This window comes from Balaenoptera borealis, assembly GCF_965194805.1.
Source record: "Balaenoptera borealis genome assembly, chromosome: 6".
In the NCBI taxonomy this organism is placed as follows: domain Eukaryota; kingdom Metazoa; phylum Chordata; class Mammalia; order Artiodactyla; family Balaenopteridae; genus Balaenoptera; species Balaenoptera borealis.
Window position 1 is genome coordinate 63,711,307 of NC_138863.1, and position 27,185 is coordinate 63,738,491.

At 38.0% G+C, this 27,185-nt stretch overlaps 1 protein-coding gene across 3 annotated transcripts in view; it reads right to left on the reverse strand.

The window, feature by feature from the left end:
* The window catches only part of CERS6 (ceramide synthase 6), a 313,957-nt gene that overhangs the window by 36,269 nt on the left and 250,503 nt on the right, over positions 1-27,185 (reverse strand). For all 3 annotated transcript variants that reach the window (XM_082396858.1, XM_082396856.1, XM_082396857.1), the window contains exons 7-8: positions 18,445-18,573; positions 15,395-15,501 (exon numbers count right to left, since the gene is read on the reverse strand). In XM_082396858.1, coding sequence (XP_082252984.1) covers positions 15,395-15,501; positions 18,445-18,573 — 236 coding nt within the window. The remainder of the gene's footprint in view (positions 1-15,394; positions 15,502-18,444; positions 18,574-27,185) is intronic.

A 27,185-nucleotide genomic window follows, 5' to 3' on the forward strand; every position in this document is an offset into this window, starting at 1 on the left:
TACATTCTTTCAGACCTAGGATATTAAATTGGAAATTTTTTACCGATAAGGAATATGAGGCCTAGAGATACTAAGGTCAGTGGCAGAGCCAAGGATAAGGCCAAAGTTAGCCTACTCTAGGGTTTTATTCTTCAGACCACACTGTCTTACTGATCCCCTGTGCAGAATGAACTAAAGCAGAGAACACTAGGAAAGGAAACAGAAGGTGTATTTCTATTCTTGACCATGATGAAAACTCACTGTGGTCCTGGGCAAAGTCACTTAACTTTTCTGGGTTTCGATTTTCTCTGAGGTCTTGTACAACAGGAGATACTTATCGTTACTGGTTTGGGGCCCCAAGGACACCAGGAAGATTTTGCTACTACCTACTGAGAGAGCAGATCTACTAATTTGAGTGGTCACAACACAGTAGCTGAACTGAATCAGTGGTATTAAATGGTCAAGGTCCCCAGGAAGTGACTGCAGTTCACTGACCATTGGCTCAAAGGGCAATGAGTTCATGTCATCGCTCTGTTATCATTCCCGGGACCTCTCACCCCAATCCCAGTGCAATTCCCACATCTTGTCAGGTATGAGCATGGTTTTGTTAAAAAGAAACTACAGACCATCAGATATACCTTTCTACTACATGCACACCCCTTCCAGTCCAGTCTTTCATCATTCTCTCTTTTTTTTCCTTGTCTCAAGCTTCAGAAGGACAAGTTTCCTACTTTTAGAGGGCTGCCCTTCCACCTGGCTGTTAACCCTCTGGGACTCTGCTTGTTCAGTGTTCTTTCAGCATCAGTATCATCGGTCTCTTCCTTTGCACTGACTCAAGGAATCATGGGTGCTTGAGAAGTCACCTAACTGAAACCAACACTGGAGACTTGACTCCCTTCCTTCACTTCTCTGTGAAGCAGGAGTTTCTTCTTTAATCATGGGTACTTCAGTGACACCTACAAGTACTCTTTCTCCTCTGTTTTTTTAAAGGAAGCACAGATGTCTAGCATTCTATAAAAATCTTTACTTGATACCATATTCAATCTAATGATCATCTTATTTCTTTCCTTCTACACACCACAAACCTTTGAAACAAGGCATCTATGTCCACTCTCTTCTTGCCTACCACCCCCTTGTCCCCTGCTCAGAATCCCTTGCAGGGATCACTCCATAAATAAATTTCTCACTGGAAGGTTACCAACCCACTTGAAATTGTGAAATCATAAAATCGAAACATTTCAGAAGACATCTTTGACATTTATCCCAAGTCTCCCATTTTACGGATAAAGAAGAGCACATGCACAGTTTCACCAGTGGTCTCATTTGCCTTGATTCCCCTTGCAGCATTTGATACTGTAGATACTTCTCTTTTTCTGAACAATGTAGGTTAAATATAAAATCTTGTCAATCTGATTTTTTTTTTTTTTTTCCTGATCAGCTCAAAGAGAAGGCCTGAAAATTTCCTGAGGATAAACTACATCAGGCACAAAGACAAGACGACTATTCACATGTGTTTGTTTCAATCCAGATTCTTGGGGGAGATCCCTATCACCCCCTACCTACCCCTCTACCATAACCAGATTTCAAGTTACTTTCAAGCTGTTTTCATAATCATCAGAAGCTCTTGTTATTGCTGGAAGAATTTAATAGAAATGTACTCAGTCTCCCTCCTGTGGAGTTGAGCTGCTTATTCCTTAGAAAAAAATAACTATATATTGTTCTTCTGCTATAAATGAAGATATTCATTTGGTTAAATGATGACTCTAGGAACTAACATACCTTACTGTCAAACATTTTTCTCCTCTCTTTGAAAGGAAAATGCATCATTTTTCATTGCCAAGAGGTTCTCAGATGTAGGAACAATAAGGAGGAGAAGCAGGTCATCACTACCCACCAGAACAGGGATAGAGTGCTAATTTGAAGACGAAAAACTAACTTCTCTTCCCTCTTTGCTTGGGGGAAAACAGTCTGGATCTGTTCTCAAGTGGTTTGGGAATCTAGTGGCTATTTTTCAAGGCTCTCAAGACAGTGATATATCCTGAGGATGGGTAGAAACGATGGTGTGCATGTTTTAGACATATCTGTAACATCAAGACTCTCCAGGTACAGAAAGTGCCAGCAAAATACAGTTTTAATGGAACTGTTAGGTTTTCACGTAAATGCAATGGAACTGCCTTATCAGAAATCGCAAAGCCATTATGGCCAATTTATGTGGAAAATATATCATTCAATTTTATTCCTTTTATTCCCTTTGCATCAGGCAGCAATCAATAGCCTCACTGCTTTTTAATTACTAAGAGAAGCCCCATGAACTCATGGAAGCAGCTGGTGTGATATTTATTTGATGTTGATAAGAGTAAGCAAAAGTTTTACTACAGGATATATTTATATAAAATATATAAATATCTATACAATATATATTTACTTAAGATAAATATCTCACATATATTTATATATGATAATATATACTTATGCACAAATATAGTTTTAAAATATATAAAACAAGAAATATATGATAAATATAAAGTACATATATAAAATAGCTTTATCAAATATCTGTATCTATCAACTATCTATATTTATTTATCTACCTGTCCATCTCACATATACACAGTAGAGCATCACTTTATTTCACCTCTTTTTTTGTTAGAAAAAAGTAGGCCAGAAGATAAAAATAAGCAATGATCTTAGTTGTGCATGCAGTTATTTTCAGAATAAGGCAATCTTTCATCATCTTCCCCAGACTTTTGAAGGACAGGTAGAAATCAAGTTAAAAAGAAAAAGAGTACAGTCACATCAGTATGTCTGGTGTGGGCCACCCAAAGTCCAGTCCCCCTACACTCTATGTCTGAAAGAGGGCCTGTCCCAAACACTAGCTACAAGGGGAGCATGTTGGGTGGATAAATTATGTAGGGGGATTAGTTAAGACATGTGGGCTCAAGAAAGGAGGGAATTTAAGTAAGCATTACTCTGGCATTCAGAATATTTCTCCTTGATCTTGGGAGAAAGAAAATAAAAAGAATGATACTCTATTATATTGAAATAAGTAAACAAACTACCTGGCTGGGGAGAGCACCTTCATGAAAGTGAATTCTGAATTTAGACCTAGAATAAATCAGAGATCTATTGTGAGATAAATCAGCAAACTTACAGCATACTGAGTATTGCACACAGTACTGAGCATACAAATGGAGAAGGAAACATGGTCCCAGCCCTGTTGGAACTCACTCCCTAGTGGAGAAGGGCGACAAGGAAATGAATACCAAACAATAGCACCAGAAGAGCACTTCAGGAGAACGCCGTGATTGCTACTGAGGGCAGGGGACTCAAACATCTAATTAAATTTTTGAGTGTGGTGAGGGGGACACAATTTGAAATAAATGCAATCCTATGGCTAGAAGAGCAAAGGGGGTCCAGCTCCATGAATAATTCACTACTGAGAGAGACAGTCAAGGCTTGTTTCTTCTGTACTTTGTCAAGGCAACTTTAACCTATTTTGTGAAGCACCTGACTTATTTCTGGAAGATACTGTAGACTTAATGTTTAGGAAAGGGTTTTGACCCTTTTTAATAAAGTGCTGACTTTACAAATTGTGCTCCTCACATAAGGTAGTGTTCTGGAAAGTGAAGTAATTTAAGAGGCTTGTACACAAAGAAAAATTCTTTCAGTACTTCATGTTAGCCCCTGAATTGGGCGAATAGGGTGTGTTCACACTGTACTTTAATAACAACTTATTCACTGCTGTATCAAGGTGTTTGCCCTTCAGTAGCAGACAAAAGACAGAACATCCCATTGTATGTCCATAGGATAAGAACAAGGAAAATGTGGTGGACTAAAATTTTGAGTAATAGAAATACTCTAGTTAACTTAATGATAACTAGAAAAATTTCCTTATTTTGTTTTGTTCATTTATTATTGGTCAAAGCACATAATAAAAAGTCACTGAAAATATTTTACTAATTTTTGATGGTTCATAATGATGTATTGTTTCAAGTTAACATCCTTACCACTAACTATGATTACAGAGCACAGGTGAGAAGACAGGAGACCCAGGTCACTCCCTGGAGGCTATTTTGGGAAATAATCCCCAATATTTCCTTATTTGATTATCATACACTACTGGGCAATAAGATTACAGTTAATAGACTATTCCATTTCAGTAAATACATTTTACTACATTTACATTTCAATTCAAAGACAACCTAAAAATGTTACGTAATTAAAATAGCACTTCTTTATCTCAGAATTTAAAAACATTCAGAATTGTTTCAGTCTGGCTATTCTTATACGCCATTAAAAAGCAGAATGTATTCAGAATAACTTCTTCAAAATGTTTTAATAAGTATTTCAATGAATGCTTCCTACTACATTTCTTCAAACTACTGAATATATAACTCAAAGATTACAATACAATGTATTAGCAACAAATAAATCAAATGAAATATTTATACCCTGATAACTATTGAAAGGCATAGGTTGGGATTGTGTGGGATACGAAGTAGTCTAAGACACTAGTGAAAATTAGGTCTGTGTTTATATGCCGTCCATTCAAAAAAAAAAAAAAAAAGGAATTAAGACAGCTAAGTTGGGTTAGTGCAAGCTGCTCTGAGAGATGCAGAGTTTGCTACGATTTTGAGGTTGGGTGCCTGACATAAGTCCCCAATGGTAGCTGGGAACAACTGTTCCCAGGGTGCTAGGACAGAATTAATTACTACATTGGGATGGTGTTCTGTGTGTTCCTGCTTACTTTCTTTGGTGGTCCCATGGATGTAGGAAAGATGCTCTATTTGTTTTTTCTATCTGTTCTTCTCATGGACAATTGCTCCCTTCCTCCACTGCCCTGGAACCTCTGGACAACGTCCTCTCTTCACGCTGCCCTAATGAGGAGGCACGCCCACCACCAGGCTCCTAGTCAGCCTGCAGTTTCAGTATATCTACATGTTTTTTATGATTTTCCTTATATATCTTGAACTCTTATATTTCCAACTCTTCGACATTTAGCATTCCAAATTAAGCATTTCTGTCTTATTATCTGCTGTGGACAAAGGCAGCAGTTATTAAACGATTGCACAATGCTGTTTCCATAAATTCTGTCTGAGCAAAATGATTCAGTGGCTGGAATGCCCCCCTACTTTGAAAAGTTACTGAGTCATTGCCAGCTTTGTCTTCTTGGATTGGCCTATTCTGTCTTATAAGGAAAGATGGTAGGCTGCAGAGTCTCGGTCATGATTGTGCCAAACCACACAGGAAATTCTAAAATCTCAGCTATTTTCATTTAACAAATATTTATTGATAGTTTTGCAGTGCTGGATGTTCCTGGGCTCATGACCTAATCACTACCTATGTCCCCAACACCCACATTCTGCCTGACATATAGCAGGCTCACAGTGAAGTGCATCAAACAGATCTGTAAAGAATAAATGGCTCCTTATCTAGAAGGAGTTTACGAAGTTTTTGCTCCCTGGCCCTAAAGACATAAAAAGTTAAATAATAATACATGGTAAGATATATCCTCCCAGGGAACAGGATGACTCCAGAGATGCTGGTGATACTGTGGTTCTGTCTTTTCAGCTACACTGCCATCCCAGAGGTGACAGGGGCATGGATGAAGTTCTGAAAATGAAAGGACACAGCCAGGGTGGTCTCCACTGACAGTGCCCTAGAGCCCTGCGCACTGGGATTGTGCAGGGAGGGCTTCTGGGATGGCTCAGGTAATGGTCCAGACTGGGAAGTAGGCAATGAGCAGTCACAAGCTGGTCCAAGGCTGAGCTCAGGACTGTGACAAGGGGCTTAGCATGAACAGAACGGCCAGTTGACAGAGACCCAGGGACCAGAGTCAGGGAGGTGAGGGTAGCTGGAGGAGAGAATTAGCCCGCTATACAACTGCCCTTTATGGTAACATAAGCAAATGGAAACAGAGCTGATGTGGGTCCTTCATTTGTTACTGCATTTTCCATAAAGCATCACTCTCAAATATGTGAGACCCTTGAGCAAATTTTCAAATCTCTGGCCCTGGCATTAGACTTTATTACAATACTCAGGTATTTTTAAAACAGATGAAACGGCCATGTTGAATTTTTTCCATAGATGGTCTGTAAACACATTTTATAATACTTAGACCAAACAATGTTTTTGTTCTCTTCCTCCTTCCCCCAGCAAGATTCTCTGCAGTGATTGGGAGGGAGGGAACACTTAAGACATTAATTCTGTGGAGACAGTGTTACTAGGACGCCACATTTTTTTGTTGACTCAAGTCACAAAAGCAGAAAAGCTTACTTAATTGAGAGCATATTCTGCATATCCCATACCCACATGTAATACTAACAATATCTTCATGTTTTTCGCCTAAGGTAGACAATACTTCTAGAAAACACCCAACGGTTGAAAACATTTAATATGCCACTCCCCACATTGCTTCATTTTTACTCATCAGACTAATTCTTTCTTTTTCCCTATCTCAGACTTTTAAAAATTAATTAATTAATTATTTTGTTTGTTTTATTGGAGTATAATCGCTTTACAATGTTGTGTTAGTTTCTGCTGTAGAACAAAGTGAACCAACTATATGTATACATATATCCCCTTCCTCTTGAGCCTCCCTCCCACTCCCCCACCTCCATCCCACCCCTCTAGGTCATCACAGAGCACCGAGCTGAGCTCCCTGTGCTATACAGCAACTTCCCACTAGCTATCTGTTTTACACATGGTAGTGTATCTATGTCAGTGCTACTCTCTCAGTTTGTCCCACCCTCCCCTTCCCCGCCTGTGTCCACAAGTCATCAGGCTAATTCTTAGTGGTCTTGCCTAAGAGTTGGCAAACTTGTTCTGTAAAGGACCAGCTAGTAAATATTTTTGGATTAGTGGGTCACATACACTCTGTCCCAACCACTCAAGCCAGTGTAGCAGAAAGCAGACAAGGGCAATATGTGACAGATGGACAAGGCTGTGTTCCAGTAAAACCTTATTTATAAAAATAGGCGATGGGCTGATTTGTCTTAAAGGCCATAGTTTGTTGATTCCTGGTCTAGCCCTTCAATATTAAAATTATATTAAAATTATTATGTTTACATGAAAAGAACAAAACATCTCAACACACATTATTTCTATCCAACTCTACCTCACTTTATGAAGGTAGTAACTGATACTAGTATATATACGTATTATTAAAAACATGCCAAAATACCTAACAGCCAAAAGACTTAGGTTTCATCCTTTATCTTTCAAATATGTTTAATACAGACCAGCATCAAGGAAAATTTCAGAGAAAATCTGTCAAGAAGAGTCCAGAAAAAAAAAAAAAATCCAGCTTGTCCAAATTTGTGAACTCCAAGACTAATCTTATCAGATATTCAGAAAAGCATATAAGCCACACTACTTTGGTAAAATATGTCTTGAAAAATAAATCAGAGAAGAAGATGATATTCTCATATGCATCTAGATGAATTTCAAATCTTATTATGGAAAATGGTAAAAGAATGATCTAGGCTCTTCTGTAACATTTTTCTTTTTAATTGCAGAGACTTTCAGAGAGTACAAATCAGCAAATGATTCCCCTACTTTATAGGATAGAAATCCACAGAAAGTAACATTCTGAGAAGCCACGTGCTTCTGTTTGAATAGCAGCAGACCACTGAAGGTACATATTTGATTCTAAGTTTCCTGTAGCCAAGGGGTTGGCATTTGGTGGAACATGAATGGGGATGTGTAAAGTCATCATTAGGCCATAGGAGGAGGCTCTGGCAATTGTGGTATGCCCATTCGTGGCTGGACAATGACTTGTGAATCTGTCACTTGCAGTAAAGAACTAGCTTATTAAAGAGGACACAAACAGATGGAGAGATATATCATTGTTCTTGGATTGGAAGAATCAACATTGTGAAAATGACTATACTACCCAAAGCAATCTACAGATTAAGTGCAATCCCTATCAAACTACAAATGGCATTCTTCACAGCACTAGAACAAAAAAATTGACAATTTGTATGGAAACACAAAAGACCCTGAATAGCCAAAGCAATCTTGAGAAAGAAAAACGGAGCTGGAGAAATCAGGCTCCCGGACTTCAGACTATACTACAAAGCTACAGTAATCAAGACAGTATGACACTGGCACAAAAACAGAAATATAGATCAATGGAACAGGATAGAAAGCCCAGAGATAAACCCACGCTCACATGGTCACCTTATTTTTGATAAAGGAGGCAAGAATATACAATGGAGAAAAGACAGCCTCTTCAATAAGTGGTGCTGGGAAAACTGGACAGTTACATGTAAAAAATGAAATTAGAACACTCCCTAACACCACACACAAAGATAAACTCAAAATGGATTAAAGATCTAAATGTAAGGCCAGACACTATAAAACTCTTAGAGGAAAACATAGGCAGAACACTCTATGACATAAATCACAGCAAGATCCTTTTTGACCCACCTCCTAGAGAAATGGAAATTAAAAAAAACAAAACAAATGGGACCTAATGAAACTTCAAAGGTTTTGCACAGCAAAGGAAACCATAAACAAGATGAAAAGACAACCCTCAGAATGGGAGAAAATATTTGCAAATGAAGCAACTGACAAAAGATTAATCTCCAAAATTTACAAGCAGCTCATGCAGTTCAATATCAAAAACAAAACAACCCAATCCAAAAATGGGCAGAAGACCTAAATAGACATTTCTCCAAAGAAGATATACAGATTGCCAACAAACACATGAAAGGATGCTCAATATCACTAATCATTAGAGAAATGCAAATCAAAACTACAATGAGGTATCACCTCACACCGGTCAGAATGGTCATCATCAAAAAATCTACAAACAGTAAATGCTGGAGAGGGTGTGGAGAAAAGGGAACCCTCTTGCACTGTTGGTGGGAATGTAAATTGACACAGCCACTATGGAGAACGGTATGGAGGTTACTTAAAAAACTACAAATAAAACTACCATACGACCCAGCAATCCCACTACTGGGCATATACCCTGAGAAAACCGTAATTCAGAAAGAGACATGCACCACAATGTTTATTGCAGCACTATTTACAATAGCCAGGACTTGGGAGCAACCTAAGTGTCCACTGACAGATGAATGGATAAAGAAGATGTGGCACATATATACAATGGAATATTACTCAGCCATAAAAAGAAACGAAATTGAGTTATTTGTAGTGAGGTGGATGGACCTAGAGTCTGTCATACAGAGTGAAGTAAGTCAGAAAGAGAAAAACAAATACTGTGTGGTAACACATATGTATGGAATCTAAAAAAAAAAAAAGGTTCTGATGAACCTATGGGCAGGACAGGAATAAAGATGCAGAGGTAGAGAATGGACTTGAGGACACGGGGAGGTGGAAGGGGAAGCTGGGACAAAGTGAGAGAGTGGCATGGACACATATACACTACCAAATGTAAAATAGATAGCTAGTGGGAAGCAGCTGCAAAGCACAGGGAGATAAGCTCGGTGCTTTGTGACCACCTAGAGGGGTGGGATAGGGAGGGCGGGAGGGATGGAGACGCAAGAGGGAAGAGATATGGGGACATATGTATATGTATAACTGATTCACTTTGTTATAAAGCAGAAACTAACACACCATTGTAAAGCAATTATACTCCAATAAAGATATTAAAAAAAAGAAGTAGCCTAACATATACTTGCATTTTGTGAAATTCTGTGACATTCTGTGAACAATAATGGTTACTTCTGCTGGCTCAGGATAGGAACCGTCACTTAGGATTTGAGGGACTAAGTCAACCCAGCTCGTGTCCATTATTACATGCTCACTGAGAACAGAAGTGACTAAAACAAGATATTTTGCCTCCATAATTGGAGAGAGCATTTAAGAATTTTATTTCAAAAGTATCTATGCTTATGGTTCCTTAATCTAGACTACTTGGAGGTTATAAAATGCAATAAAAATTTCTGACCACTTGGCCGTAATGGGAATTTCCATCTCTAACAGTAATATAACACCTTTTTACAAAATGCTTAAGAGTTATAAAGTACTTTATAGTTCTAGAACAAATAGTTCATTTGATCCTTAACATTTCCTGGTAAGGTAGATGGAACAATTACTACTATTCTTCTCTGATGAGTCCACAGATGCAGAGAAGCTACACAGCTGGTTTCCTGACATGCAGTGAGGAGAAGAACCGTGACTCAAAGCAAGCAATCTCTCTACTGACTGCACCGTGCCCCTTCCCTTTCAGGATCTTTGTGGATTTGCCTCTTTCGATACCAGATGCTAATGTATGGCTGAAAAATGATGATGCTTACAATGCAGTATCTTGGCTGGGACGGAATAATAGGGACAGTGATTGAAAAATGACTCTTTTTTTATGTAGCAACTACCAGAAATGTGCCTCATCAACAGCTTTATGGCCTAATTCTTTTTTTTTTTTTTTTTTTTTAATTTATTTATTTATTTTTGGCTGTGCTGGGTCTTCGGTTCGTGCGAGGGCTTTCTCCAGTTGCGGCAAGTGGGGGCCACTCTTCATCGCGGTGCGGGGACCGCTCTTCATCGCGATGCGCGGGCCTTTCACTATCGCGGCCCCTCCCGTTGCGGGGCACAGGCTCCAGACGCGCAGGCTCAGTAGCCGTGGCTCACGGGCCCAGCCGCTCCACGGCATGTGGGATCTTCCCAGACCAGGGCTCGAACCCGTGTCCCCTGCATTAGCAGGCAGATTCTCAACCACTGCGCCACCAGGGAAGCCCATATGGCCTAATTCTTAAATAATATAGTACGCTGTATTGTAGGAGAACAATTAGAATTTAGTAAGTACCTGTTGAAGTGAACTGATGTCAGGAGACCAGAGTCCAGAGAGACTAGGTAAATCATTGACTAAATGAATTGGTTTTCTCCATATAATAGGGGAAAAACTGCACCTACCTGCTTCACAATGAGTTAAGGAGCTCAACTAAGAAAACAGATGTGAGACAATTTAGGATTAAATAGTACCTAATTCACTCAACAAATATTTACTGAGTAGCCATTGGGAGCTAAGCACTGTGATAGATGCTATAATGGGATTAAGCACAAACTACCCTACGCCAATGGAAACCAAATCTTCATAATATATGGAAAACTGTTAGGAACTTCAGGGATCACAGACAAATGGAGTTGAGGAAAGACAGATCAATGAACACGGTAACAACTTACAACGATGGATAGGCTTACTCTCAAAAAGGAGCAAATCATTCACTGTCCAGTTACAATGTAAAGGCTGAAATACATAGACTTTTGAGTAGATGCAGTAACGTGAACCACATACCTGATTTCAAAGATTTAGTATGCAGTAAAAGAACGAAATATCTCAATTTTTAATCCTGATTACATGTTAAAATCATATTATTTTGGATATACCAAGTTAAATAAAACGTTATTTAAACAGATGTCACCTGTTTCTTTTTACTTTTTAATGTGGCTACTAGAAAATTTTAAATTACTAAGAAGCCTGACTTATCATATTTCTTTTGGACAGCGCTGTTCTAGAAGACGTATTACGGCCAAAAGAAAAGTCCGGGCAGCGTGTGGTTCTGAAAAGGCTAATCATGGTGTATGCTGACTTTGTGAGGCGTGGACCAAAGATACAAGAGAGAATGAGCCAAGTGTCATCAAACCCACAAATCACAACAATTCTGATGGCTTACGTGGGAACACAGCTATAGTCAGGAGGAACCTGCAAGGTATTGCTGGGGATTCCAAAGTCAATGGGTTGAAAACTAAAAGAAGCGAGGGCACAGGAATCATTTTATTTCTCCTTCCAGCTGAAGCACAAATATTTGAGGGAGAAATAAGTCTATGAAATGCTTGTTAGAACTGAAGTCCAATGTATCTCCAGCACTTCTCCTCCAGCAGTCAGTGACTATTTTACACACATACACTCTACCTAGAATAATGCTTTATTCAGCTGACAGAGCTCCTTGGTACGTGCAACCAAACTAGTTAATACTGACAATCCACTTACGTTACTTATCTCCAATAAATGTTCAGAAAATAATTTATAGTCTCTATGCCCCACACAATTATCAACCAGAATACTGAAGGGACCCGTAGGGATTCAACTGCAAGTGCCCCACAGGAGGCCCATGTCGCACTGAAGTCTCAACACCCAGCCCAGTACTGGTTACACAGTAAGTGCCCAATAAATATTCATTAAATACATAAAAAGTGGTAGTATATTAGAAGGTAAAAGTCCACACCTAGACAATACGGAAAAGGCCGAAACCAGGAATTTTAGACTGGTAAGCCTACTGCTGCAGAGGGATCATCAAACAGATGGGGGTGAGCACTTAGAAATGAAGAGCCGGGAGCCAGAAAAGGCCTCCTAAAACCAAGTCACCCAGATGGGCCATTATTCTTTTTTCACCCCGCCTCTACATGTGCAGAGAATGACTTAAGTAACAGAGTAAATCTTGATGTTCACAAGACCTTTGACAAAATCTCTTATTACACCTTTTTAAAATATGGAGAAATAGCAGGCATAATGACACAGCAGTTCTAAGATAGTAATGAGTAGAAAAATCGTAAAGACAGACTGGTGGTTGAGAGATCGAGGTCAACTTAAAGAAATAGTGTACCAGGAGTCCCTCTGGGTCAACGTTTTTCTTCGGTGAGTTGGGAGAAGCATGAGAGGCATATTTGCAAGTACCATGAAAGTAGCAGGGATAAGTGTAACACTGGATGTGGTTCAGAAGACCCTAATTGGGCTAGAATATCTGAAAACAGCATGATGAAATCTAACAGGAATAAATGTACGTGGTATGATTAGGTATACAAATGAATCATAATTAGAAATAAAAATACATAAAAATGAAATAAATGTAGGATGAGGGCAATTTGGTCTGACAGCAGCTCAGCTATTTATCAGATCGCCACCAGTGCAAGGTGAAAGCTCCTTAGAATGTCAATGCGAAGGCAAGCTGCATCAAAAGAAATGCAGTTCTGAACACAGCTTTTTGTTAGTGCTCTTATATTTTCTATCAGCCAGTCCACATTTGGATCATCGTGCCAAGAAGAATTCTGAGGAACAAAGGAGAACAAAAGCAGGAATAATTGAAGGGATTAGAGATGCGTTCTGAAGAGAAGGCCTACAGATGATATATTAGAAACCTTCACGTTCTTAAGAGCTTTCAATCAGAAGTGGTAGGGTACACTTTGTCTGTTTTCCAGAAGGTACTTTTTTGAGGAGGGGAGGGAGTCACAGATCTTTAGAGAATCTGATAGAGCCATGGGCCCTGCCCCCCAGGAAAAAAATGTACACACATACGTTTTACAAACAGTTTCAGGGGGTTCTAAACCAGATTAAGAACCCCTAGCTTAGAAGTTATAAAGACCTAGGTTTCTGTTTCATATTAAAAACTTATTTCTCCCTCGACCTCTAAAGCAATACTCCTAATCAGGAAATTGAGAGAATTCCTATCCTGGGCAGAGGTGTGGGAGAGCAGTTTGGAGCTGGTCACCTGTAGGGTCCCTCCCAATTCTAGGATTCCCTAATCTAAAAGGAATTTTTGAATAATTTCACAGGATTAAGGCAAATATTTAAAACACTATTTGTTATTGTCATTCACCTTACTATTTTAAATATACTCAATGCCCATTACACTCCAGAAATAGAAACAGGATCAAAACAAAGGTCATCCAAGCACTCACATAATTTATGAGACACATCTGACAAGGATTTCATTCACTGGATGCACAACCACAATGGCAGCAGGTATACAGAAATTATTTCTTGTCTCCCAAACAATAAAATATTTCCCTCCACAAGTTGCTTTTTGAAAAACTTGGCTGCACTAAGGGCGGTGGTAGCAGAAGCCCTACAGCATTTGCAATATCAGCTCTTGTTTTGTATTTGGTTACAAGGATTTTTTCTAAGCAGCTGGTTTATATCATCATCACAGGGCATACCTGTGAGTTATTCATTAGCAGCATTACGTAATTTCTATATTCTGAGTTTATTTTCTAGGTAACTCATTGCTGTCTAAACCTGATGAGCTTTTGCACATTAGCTAGAAAGGAGGAGAAGAGATACAGCTCAACGTTAATTCTATCCTTAAAGGGAAATAAGCAAATGAAAGTACTTGATAGTGATGCTTACTTCTTTAAAACTCAGGTTCTCAGAAATCCTAAGCAGGAAAAGTTTTCTATTATTCTTTTGAGATATTTTTCCTGGATTTTGCTTGACTTTCTTCTATTTAAATTCCTACCACTAGTTCTGCTAATAATCTTGAAAGAGCTCCAATCCTGAAATAATTATAGATGCATTATATTCAAAATTACTTCAATGTTTGCTACCTACAATCATATAAAACTATAATACATTTTATATATGCCTGTTGCCAATACACAGCACTGCTGCTGGGATACGATTTTCATAATAAGTAAGTGTGCGAAAGAGCTGCCAGCCTCAAGGAGAAGGGGTGTGTGTGTGTGTGTGTGTGTGTGTGAGATTAATTTGTTTACGGAACCTCAGTGATAGATGTTACTCACTTAAAAGCTCCAACTTTATTTTCCTATTGGACTGGAAAGGCAGCCCTTCATTTCTCCACTTTCTCCAATTTCCATTGCTGTCATTTCCCATTCAGATCAATTTCTCAAAATGGAAAAAAATCTGCCATCAATGGTAGACTTTAAGTGATATGGAGGGATCATTTTTTTCTAGAAGTAATAGCCTTCCATAAAAATGAATGACAGTGGACCTATTTTCTATAGAAAGGATTGTCAAATTCCATCCAAATCTGTCATGTCTTTTTCTTAGCTAATGACATCCAGACATTAAGGGGTCAGAGATAATTTTAAGGGTTACTTTTGAGTTATACTTTCCATTTGCTTTAGTTATAAATGCAGCTGATGAGGAGAATTATACAGGACAGTGGTTCTCAAACTTTAATGTGTAGCAGAATCATCAGGAAGGCGTATCAAAATCCAGATTGCCAGGCCCCATCTCCAGAGTCTGCGATTCAGTAGGTCTGGGGTGGGTGGGGACCAATAGGTTGCATTTCTAACAAGTTCAGAGGTGACAGTTGCTGCTGCTGGGGGTCCAGGGACAACCCTTGGTGAACCCCTGGTACAGGATGATCCCTGATATCTAACTGATTGCAACACCATATTTCCTTTCTTAATTCAAACTTTCATGGCTAAGGTTTTTGAATCATACTCTAGATTGGAGCCTAAAATGGCAGGCAGCTTCCTGTGGCTTAAGAACCTACATAAGTCACATCCTTCTCTAACGATCCTGTGGAAAATATCCATAAAGAATGCAACCCCCTTCTGGAAGAAGAAATCAAGCTGTTTCTTAAGTCCCTCCCTCGCTTTCTTTAAACTTCTTACTAAGTATCTGGAGTGAAATTCAACAGGAAAATGGTTCATAAAACCTATCTGCACGGGGCGCCTTTATTGGAAAGAAGACTGGCATACTCACCAGAGAGGAAATATACCCAGTCGTGTGGTGATAAAAACCATGGCAAACATAACAAACAGGAGATCACAAATTTTCTGAAACTTGGCGTAATTTGCCATTTTGGCAGCCTATGAAAGGAAGAAATGTGACAGATTAATTTAGTTAAATTGATAAATGAAAAGCTTCTTTCAATATGCATGAGTCTCCTTTAAGATATAACTTACCAGAGGCATAAAATTGCCTGCTACTTTGAAATGTCATGCATCATGCATCATATTTATAAATTACCCATAAGTCGAGTGAAATGTGATATTAACCATAAGTAGAACTACTGACTGTCAGAGATTTAATAAAATATTCAGCAACCTGAAAAATTCAATTATATGGTTGATTTCAGGAAAACAGAAAAATACGAAATTCTTGCATTACAGATGATATTAGCAAGCCAAAGACGCCAAAACAGGAATTTGGCATAAGAGGTCAAAATAGAAAGTGCTACATAATCCTTTAAACTTTTAATGAGTCCCAAACACTAAGGTCACGAACTTTATAGAGAATATTGAGCCTTCCTGCATTTTTTTCCCCCTTTCTACTTAGAATTATAGGTTTTCCTTAAACAGGTATAAGGAGTGCTCTGGGGAGAGAGTTTCTTGGCTTATCCTCACAAATTTAGAAATGAAGAATGTGTCAAGATCACGTTATTTCAGCGAATCCACTTAGGTATAATTTTCAAATTTACATTAATGGGTCATTTTCTAGATGAAAGTCACTAATGTTCAGAATGTCTGTGAGAAGTACACTAATAATTTATGGTAGTGATTTAAGTGACCACTTTTTATATTACAAATTAGTCGAAGGAAGAAATACATCCCTTTCTCTACCATCTACTTTTTAAAAAAAATATTTATTTATTTATTTGGCTGCACCGGGTCTTAGTTATGGCACTCGGGATCTTCGTTGCCGCCTGCGGGATCTTTAGTTGTGGCATGCGGGATCTAATTCCCTGGCCAGAGATTGAACTCGCGCCCCCTGCATTGGACGCGCGGAGCCTTAACCGCTGGACCACCAGGGAAGTCCCTGCCATCTACTTTTTATAGATGATTCTAAGTAAGAACAGGTGACACTGAAAACTTAATTGTCCTTGATTACTGCTTTTTACATTTTCACATATAATTCACAGTACCCACACACAGGGTTATAAACTGAAGAGGTCTTTTAAATTCATAACATTATTTTCCACTTCTTGTAAAGTTAAATTAGCTGAGTCAAACTTGAAAGGATTGTTGACATTATCCACAGAAGCTATAATTTAATAGCTTTAAGTAAAATACAAAGCTATGAGAGAAATATATTCCTAAGGGGAAATATCTATTAATTGAGTGGAAGCCAGGATTATGAACTTTTAATTTCATGCATACTTTGGATGTGACACCACAACTTATACTAAGAAAGAAAAAAAGCATCGTCTGCCTCCTTCTGGCTACGTAAACCATGTATTTTTTCTTTTACATTCATTCACCAGTATTCAATAAAAAAAGCATTAAACATCCATTTTTCTGAAATGTCTAAGTCATAGATTCCACTTTGAAGAGTCAACATATCTCATTATTTGGATATTCTCAAGCATTATTTTATGATGTCAAAGAGAATCCAAGTGATGAAGAACATTTGCTTTTAAGCCACATGACTGGGATTTCTGGATTATTTTTCTTTTCTAGATAAAAGTGGTGGATGATGATTCAACCCACATTTTCTGAATTATGGCTCTGCCAAGCATTATGCCATCCATTTCCCCAGACATTAGAGTTGGCAGATTATACAGGATTGACTTCAAAACTGTATATTGCTATATAAATTTCTACCTCCAAGCACACTTAGGATTTAACCACATGGTAACTGATTTTCAGGAAATTGCCTTTATACTAGTTTTATTTCTCCTTTAAAAAAAATGTGCTGAATAGAATCTAGCTTGAATCACTTAAAAACCTTAGCTCCAAACTATCATCTGACATATCCAGCCCATTAGGACTACTTCTCTGTTTCATAACCTTATAGGGACTAGAGTCTTTAATGAAGTGCTGTATACACTTCAAACCTTGACTAATTGCCTTTATAGCAGATTCAATTTTATGGCCTGGAATTTCTGCTTATATTGGAATAACAAATAATTACTTGAGGGCACCTCTATTCTACATTCACAGTGATAGCACATGCTTCAAAGGGGCAGACCTGTGGGCCAACAGGAATAAAAAATAAGCGTACAGATTCTAAGACCCATTTCTACATGGAATTTGTACTCTGGTAAGTTCATTTTTGACCAGTTATATAAATTTCTTAGGACTAAAATGAAAAAACTATAGTTATATAACCTTATTGAGTATGTCTCTTCATGGAGGCCATGATTAAATACCACATCAAAATTTTACTTGGGATTTTATCTTTTGAAATATGCTAGAAGCATTTTTCTTTTTTTTTTTTTTTTTGCTACTTTAGTAATTTTAAGTGATAATGGTTTAGAAAGTTAATCAAAGTGCAACCAATATTTCCTCAGATATTCTTAATACTTACATGCATAGAAAACAGTTTTTATATAAAATTTGTAATTCATATATACTTTCACTATAAAAATACTAGGATAATATGTATATTGGTAATAAAAACTATGACTACTCATTAATTTCATCAGGATGTACAACTACTATTACTAACTAAACTGAGTTGTATACACTTCCCAGATAAATCAGTGTGAAATCTGTAACACTAGAAACAAAACCTATTCAAATAGTAATTTTCCTATTGTAAAACACTCATTTCTTAAGTGTGGAAGGGTTAAGGTTTTCACTATTCTATTAATAAAGAATGCTAACTTGGTGAATGTTTTTTGCACACCACTTTATATACTAAAGTCTCACTTTCACCAATTTAACCTACAAAGAAACACTCTGCAGTTTCAAAGCAGTCATGTACTAACTTCTCCCAGCACCATCTATCAGACCCTAGAAAAACTGATGATCTGGGGGATTTCCTGAATTCCAGATTTTGTATTCTTATAGATGAAAGAAAACTTTTACCTCTAGAAGAGCGTCGGCTGAATCATGGAGACAGAGGACTAGGGTCCCTACTCGGGCCATGTTGTTGACATATGAAAAGGTAATCAAAAAAATAGATACAAGGTGATGCAGGAACATAACGCCAAAGTCCTGGGAAGGAGAAGACACAGGCATGTTAGTTAGGACTTCGCAGCAACACAGCTTTTCCATTCATCTATTCAACCATTCATCCAATAATTTTAAGGCTCTCTATGGGCCCAGCACTGGGAACACTAATGTGAGTAAGAGATAGTTCCTATACTTTGAGAGTTTACTGATTCCTGGGAGAGAAACACAGGACACCAGTGACTGTGGAAAATGTGATCAACACCAGGACGAAGGCCAAATCATAAAGGGTGTTTTGTACTAAGCCAAGGAATCTGAAGCTACGGGAGAAACTGCCATAGGATTTGGTGAATGAAAAATATTGCCTGCCGTATCAGTAAACAAAGGATGTTGCAGCCATCAAGCCATCACATTACAGCCTCCCCTAGAGTGAGCCCTGAGGAAACTCAGGATGGAAACGGGATGCCCCCCATCTAGCAGTCAGCTGCTGCAGCCATCCCTGACAGTGTACCCTGAAGAGACTCAAGATGAGAAAGCACAGGATACTGGCCCCAGATAGCTGAGGTGTATAGCAAAGGAATGATTCCAGGGAGTCCAGACTCTTGCATCTTCCCATACATAGAAAAGAGCTAAATTCCTTAACTTGAGGTATCTGGTTTTCTTTAATTAACAGTAATCTTTTGATGTTCCGACTACCTGGTGTTTGATGCAAAAAATCCTATATATTCTGGCTCCCCCTTTGTCTCGTCGGAGCAATCTCTCAGAGTGATTGGAGATGCTCTGTCCCCAGCTTAAGGACTCAGTTTTGTCCGTCATTTATTTGACGATTTGAGAATTATGTTTTATTACATAATTCTCAACTTTTAGGTTGTGCATTTTTTTTCAGTCGACAGATTTTAAGCAAAGAAAGGTATTACTTGGATTTGTGCTTTAGGAAAATCTTTTGGGTAGCAGTGCAGGTCCAACTAGACCACGTCTCTGGCTATGAGTGGCTGGGGATTTGGCATCCTTTTCCTGGAATATGCCCAATGGGATGTTAAAATAAGAATCATAACATGTTGGCATTTCTGATGGGTCCTACACAAACAAGCTCTCAATTTTAACCATTATCCATCTACAGTCATTAGAAAAAAATAATTGGCAAAAGTAATGGTAAGCTGGCCATCCTCATTTTGGTCAACTTCAAGGGAGCTGCTTCTTGGCCCATGTGAAAAGATCATCTTTCTCTGGTACTGATTTATCTCCTGGCCACCTGGTTTATTGTAACATGGAATTTCTGTTGCTTAGAAATGTTGTCTCTCTTACTGATATTTTTACTCTTATTTAATCTGAATTTCTCCCAGAGTAAACTTGAACTTCTCTGGGGCTTAAATGCCAGGACTAGCCCTGGCTAGCCCTGATGATCTACTTGAAACCATGGAGAAAGAGGACTACTCTCTTATGGGCCATTCATGTAGAGATAAATTAGCCAAAATGAGACACATATTTTGCAACTGAGAGAGAGAGAAAAAGAGAGCACGTGTGTGCACACATACATACTCTGTTGATGTCAAACAGTTTGGGGTCTGAAAGGTCAACTATGATGACTTTTAAATGGTTTTAAAACATTTAAACAATATTTTTTGTTTAGATCCTGAAGGTAACTAATGATAATCTGTAAGTAATGAAATATGGCTCCTATTAGGTCATTTTTCCATTTATTTCATTGTATAGCTCCCATATTGAAAAAATTTCCAATTATTTGATTTTAATTTATATAACTTAAACCTATAAAGCTATGGATTTTTCTACTGTTTAAATTCCTGTACTACAGAACTCTTTAAGAATATCATTTTATATTTTACAAAATCAAGCTTTAAATGACAATGATGAAATAAAGTTAAATGGGTATATTTAAAAAAACACACACAATGTTTAAATGGTTCTGCATACACTTTGGTGAACGTGTCCAGAGGTTACTTTTCTGCCTTGGAAAGTGCCAGACATTTACTGATAACCATATTGATTTATTACTAGGATAAACAATGCATTAGTTTCTTAAATAAGGTCGAATAATTTTAAAAATGAAGTACAACTATTTCTCTTATTTTCAATTAACCTAGTCTCTGTGTTGCCATGATGGTGAATACCATTGTTGGCAGAATCATCTGTCTTGCATTAATTCATTCTAATGGCCACAGTAGAACTACAGTACCAAGTTGTGCAAACTCCTGCCGCCTGTTGACCTACCACTATACTCCTTCCTCCAGACCCACATTTGCATCTAGTTCTCAGCTCACTGGCAGAGAGAGATGAAGACCATGCTCTGAGTTTATTTAATCAGTGATTATGGACAGACTCAACTTACCAGTTTTACCTACTTCTCTTGATTTTCTCTGATGTTTTTGTAGTCTCTAGGATTTTCCTAAAGCATTAGAGTTGAACAATACCAAAATGCCTAAGGCATACAAGAAAAATTGCTTAGATAACGTTTCCCACAGGAAGATGAAATCTCTTCACTATAGGCTGTTATCAGAAATGTATCACCTGGCGTAGAGTGATCTACCAGACAATAGCTACTTCAAAACAATGGATCAATTAAAGTGGAGCTAACCTATCAACTGATATTTTATACTGTCTCGTAAACATAATTAAATAAAAACACAGAGTGCTAATTCAACAGTTCAGTGAGTTTATATTAGCCCATGCTGAATACACAGATTTTAAAGTCTAACTAGCTGAGTACATAACCAGAACAATACTTTCCACATTTCTCATTGTTTAGCCATAAATGATTGCTCTTGATTCACTGAAAGAGAAGAGGTTTTCTCGATTTAATTTTAAAATGAATAAACATAAATTGATTAAAACACTTATGGAGGATTAGGGTCATTTTATAATTAAGTTTCCTAACATGTATCTGATATATATGTCAATAAATAAAACAATGCCCTTGGCAATATAGCAAGGCTGCCCTAAAAACAAAAGCCTTATTTTTCAGACAAAGTTTGCTTTGTGAAGATGATTTTTGCATATAAATCCCCTGGTCCTAGAAAACATTTATTACTGAGGGGCTCAGAGCTATGCTCATTGCAGAAGACCAATTTTCATTATACTGTCATATCTGTATGAATATGAAAAGCATGAATAATGGATTTTGTCTTTTACACTTCTGCTTCAGAAAGCATTATACACAATGAAATACCTTTAATAAAATCCCTGCAATCATTATTTTTTGTTACTCTCATTCCCTCACCCTGACACATTTTTTTGAATAGGCAGTGGATCTGGTCCAAATAACAGTTTTTAAATGAATTGTCAATTTAGACTTTATCAGTGCATGGTGGGAAATGCCCATCCTCATGTTTGTTACTGCTGAAAGTGACTGGGTACAGGCAAGCTGCAGGAAGCTTAGCATTTTAGGCTGAGAATATTTTCTTCCATTTTCAGTAGCATCAGTTAGGTAGAGATTGTGATTTCTTGTTGGCCTTCATATTGAAGACGGATCCCAAAGTCCTTAGACAAAATTGACGACTGGCCTGGCTACCTGCATCAGCGGTCCCCAACCTCCTGTCATTCTGCCATATTGTTTCTGGATACATTCATAGCTCTAGTCAAGGGGTCCTTCTACATTCCCTGCCTGATGTTTACCCCGACCCCAGCCCTCATTCCAGTGGCTTCTCCTATGTTAATTATCAGAGACAAGGGAAAAAAATAGATATGGACTTGACTCAAGCACAATTAGAATAAGCCTAAAATGAAAAGATTCAAGGAAAAGCCATTCATTTTAATACCAGAAGTTGGTAAGAAAATGTTTTTTCCTTATTATATTTCTGAATGACATTTAGAGAACCCAGAACAGAGTCTCAGTCTGCTCTGTGTAGCTTCCACATCAGAAACTCATAGGTGCAAGTAAACCTGTAGCTACTTGGGCTCCATCCCCTACTCTTAGAATGAGAATCGGCATCCTTAACTCAGTTCTCCAGGGGAATTCTCTGCACAATAAAACATCAGCATCAAAGGGCCAGAGAGGTCACCCTCTCATTAAGACATAAGTCTGATGTTCTGTATGATGCAACTCCATTTGCAATGGTCAGGCTGAAAGAGGCTTTGAAATAATACTCTGTTTTCAGGAAGTGCCAGAAATTCGCCTTGATATACATATTTTTATGAAAGCAAAATTAACTCTATTCTCATTTTTAAAAAACTCACTACAAATAAGAAACTTGTTCTCTAAATTCTCATTTGCTGGATAAAGTATTCACAATTTTATGCAGTTTCTTTTGGGAATAATCTTTGCAACAAATAAAGAAAAGCACTGGTGAGCCTTCTCAAAAAGGAATAAGAAGACCAAGATTTTAAGTGATGGCTGATTTAGATGCTCATGTATGGTGAAAAATATGACATACCACTAAAGTGCAAGACAAAGAAAAGACTCTTCTTTCTTAGATGCAAATGACATGTGCCAGCTTTCCCAAATTTAATAAATATCATAAATAAATATCATAAATAAATATCATTAATAAACGTACTCTAACTCATGAACAGAAATCAGGTAATACCAGGTTAACCATTTAACAGATTTTCAAACTCTCTATGAAACAGAGGGACAGAAACATAATTTGAAACTGATTTCATTTTATGGCAACTATAGCAGTAATAGAAATCTCTCGTTTCTGTTTGTTTTGTTTTTTTAAAAAAAGTTTTCTTATTTGAGTCTTCAAGGTACAAAGAAATTAGTAGGACTTTGAACAGAGTAACATGCTCTTTCTTTTCTAGAGATCAATAATACTCTCCCTATTTCTCCCCTTGCGATTGTGCAACCTGGGGGTAAAACTCAGAATGTTGGGGAGCAATGTGGCTGTGCAGGAAGTGTCCTTCAAGCCTGTAACTTGGCAACGTACAGGGGAGAGTGCCCACTCAGGTTCCACCTCCACTCCAGAACGAACACACACGGAGATGGAGAGAACTTCAGATAAAACTTACATGTGACAAGAATAATCATAGTTAAATACTTTTCCCATTGAGGGAATATGAAAATATAACAGATTTTCAACCTTTGGCTATGGATAGCTAAAGTCCTGACTAAGAGTATGAACATATATATATATATATATATATATATATATATATATATATTCCTCTTAAAAAGCAAAGAAACAAAAGACTACAAAACTGTCCGGGTTGTAAAGACAATGACTGCAATGAAAGTATATTCAGAGTGATTTATAAAAATCAGTTGATTCTGATTTGCCCCATATTAGGCAACTTGAAAATTATACCTTTCTCTTACCAGCGCATGACGCAAGGAGTTCACATGATATATGTAAATGTAAATGTCAACCTTTAGGTATCTGGAATCTCCCACATTTACTTGGTTATTATATTTTTAGCTGGCCTTGAGTTTTGGCTCACTCTAAAGAGAACCAGTTAAATGTGCCATTTAAAGAAAGGTATTTCAAATAACAAAGTTCTTCAAAAATTGTAACTAAAATTCACTTTCATTCTCATGTATAGCCTATGCACTTTGGTGTAAATATTTATGGGAAAATCTGGAAATGGATGAAAAAGTGTGATTTATTTGGGAAACATTTAATTATAAAGTAGAGGAGTCCTGGCAGGAATGATTCAATTATCCCATCTCTAAAAGCAGTCCATGAATAAAACCTCATTCACACAAAATCTAAAGTTCAATTTATTTTTACACTTTTTTTCCCCAATAGACTAGATTTTTCACCTTTGGGCCTAAATATATACAGATTTAGGTCCTTGAGGGAGATAACTGTCTCCTACAAATATAATTCTAAAAATAGTAAATGCTAAGAAATTAATTGGTTAAAGACTTTAAACTTGCTACTGTTACTATCAAAATGTTTTAAAAATATGTACTGATGTGATGTGAATATCTCTACTAGCCATTCTCAAAGCTGACATCCTCACTGTTCACCAAATTTGCGTGTCTAGGTGACTCAACTTTAGAGCAGAGAAAGACACACTATGGCCCCCAGGCCAAATCTGGCCTTCATTTGTTTTTGTAAATAATGTTTTATTAGAACACAGCCATCCATTTGTTTAATTATTGTTTATGGCAGTGTTCTTGCTACACTGGTAGAGTTAAGTGGTTGCAACAGAGACTACACAGCCTCCAAGTTTAAAGTATTTACTAGCAGGCCCTTTACAGAAAAGTTTGACGAGCCCTGCCTTAGAGCCACATCAAAAGGCATAACATGGGAAACTCAGCCATGTAATTTGAGATGTGGCAATTGCATAGGCTCAAGGCTGGCTGGCTTCATCACATTTTCTTCAGATACAGAATATGTAAGAGATTTAATGTTCATAGCTATTCAGAAGTAACCCATTAAGTATTACTTTCAAAATTCAGATAAATCATTTAAAAAAAAAAGAGTTTTGGCAGGTATCTCCATCAAAATTCTCATGATAAACTATAACTACAACTTCAAGATCATTTTAAAATCGAGGAGCTTCTTCAGAAAAAGCTTGAGCTTTTGTAAAAACAAGAGCTGTCTATCCAGATGCAATATATTACTCTCTCTACTGCTACATGTGCCATTACTTCAGAGCTTCTGGGAATATACATAAATGAAATAAAGAACTTCTGTGTAAGCAGTGTTTACCCAATCTTTCTCCCGTGTAACATTTGTGGCACATTTTAAGATCAAGAAGTCATATAATCTCATCTACTATGAATTATTTAGCTGATATTTAATCTTTAATTGATTTTATTACTGTGGAAAAAGATGCAATAAAATTTTATTTGCACAATAGAAAACAGTAAGACAGTGCCACCAATTCCCTCCCACTGCCTGGCCAGAGCTCAGAACTTAATTTGCAACTCCCTGGAGTCCTCCTCCCTGCTTTCCTTTCCTCTTCCCATTGAAAGTACACTCTCCAAATGCACTCTGCTTTCAAATGATGTAGCTATTTTCCTTAATTATACACACGTCTTTTTTCTCATTGAATCTTTGTATTGAGATGTTCTCCGTAACTACAAGTCTTGCCAAATTACAAGCTCCAGGAGTTGAAGGCCTTTATATACATCATCTGGGCTCTGTTTAAACTACTCTTGGGGCTTCCCTGGTGGCACAGTGGTTGAGAATCCGCCTGCCAATGCAGGGGACATGGGTTCGAGCCCTGGTCCGGGAAGATCCCACATGCTGCGGAGTAACTAAGCCCATGCGCCACAACTACTGAGCCTGTGCTCTAGAGCCCGCGAGCCACAACTACTGAGCCCGCGTGACACAACTACTGAAGCTCGCACGCCTAGAGGCCGTGCTCCACAATAAGAGAAGCCACCGCAACGAGAAGCCCGTGCAACACAACAAAGAGTAGCCCCCGCTCGCCGCAACTAGAGAAAGCCCGCGTGCAGCAACGAAGACCCAACACAGCCAAAAATAAATAAATAAATATTTTAAATTAAAAAAATAAATAAACTACTCTTGGCCCAGCCACACTACTTTGTACAGCTTTTAATGCCAGAAGGGTCACTTCTGAGACATTTAAAATATACTCAGCATAACAGTGTTAAGTGATACGCAGGTTAACAAACTTTATTCTCCTTTGTTTTCAGGAGGAAAAAGGCAAGGGCAACACTTGATACGAAGTAAACCCATTCAGGTTGAAAACGTCCGGAATGATCAGTAGGGGGCAGACTGTGTTCAACTAAAATCAGAACTATCCCAGGACGCAAAAACCATCATCCTCATATCTACTGTAACGCCCTTGGGGTCCCAAATGACAATACGCCATCAAGGTCTCAACTTGGTGCTTTACATGGAAGATGGAAAAAGTCTCCTTTAGGTCAGCCAGGTTGGCATTATGTTGTTAAGTTGTCAGGAGGGGTTTCGGGAAACTCTTATTATTGTCATCAGTCTTATCTTCTCTCTTCTAATCCCTCTTCCTTCAGCTGCTGGAGCTCCCCACCTCCCTTCACAGACAGAACTCTATGTGCAAAATTCACTTGCCAACTTTCTTGTCCCCATGCAGGCCTCTGGCCATTCAGGGTTTTTTTGTTTTTGTTTTCCTGGATGGAATGCTTGTGTATTCTCTCCTTTTCTCCAAGCCCCACTCCAACTTGACTACCTGGTGAACTTCTATCTACCCTGAGATTTGCCTACTAATTCTCAGGCTTCAAAGATTCTGACACTGAGATTTATTCTCAACAACCTCCACATAAGGTAAGTACTCTTCGAACGCCATTTATAAAGAAACTGAGGCACAGAAAAGCGACGTAATTTTTTCAGAGTTACACAGTAAGGACAGGCTACAGGCAGGTCTGCATCCAGTTCTGTGTGATTCCAGAGCTCAGGCTCCAATCACAGTGGGCTGCTTCTCAGAAACAACCACAGGAGGAAACACAACAATAAGGAATGGGGCAGTGAAAGAGGACAATTTTTTCTTTTTTTTTAACATCTTTATTGGAGTACAATTGCTTTACAATGGTGTGTTAGTTTCTGCTTTATAACAAAGTCAATCAGCTATACATATACATATATCCCCATATCTCCTCCCTCTTGTGTCTCGCTCCCACCCTCCCTATCCCATCCCACTAGGCGGACACAAAGCACCGAGCTGATCTCCCTGTGCTATGCGGCTGCTTCCCACTAGCTATCTATTTTACATTTGGTAGTGCATATATGCCCATGACACTCTCTCACTTT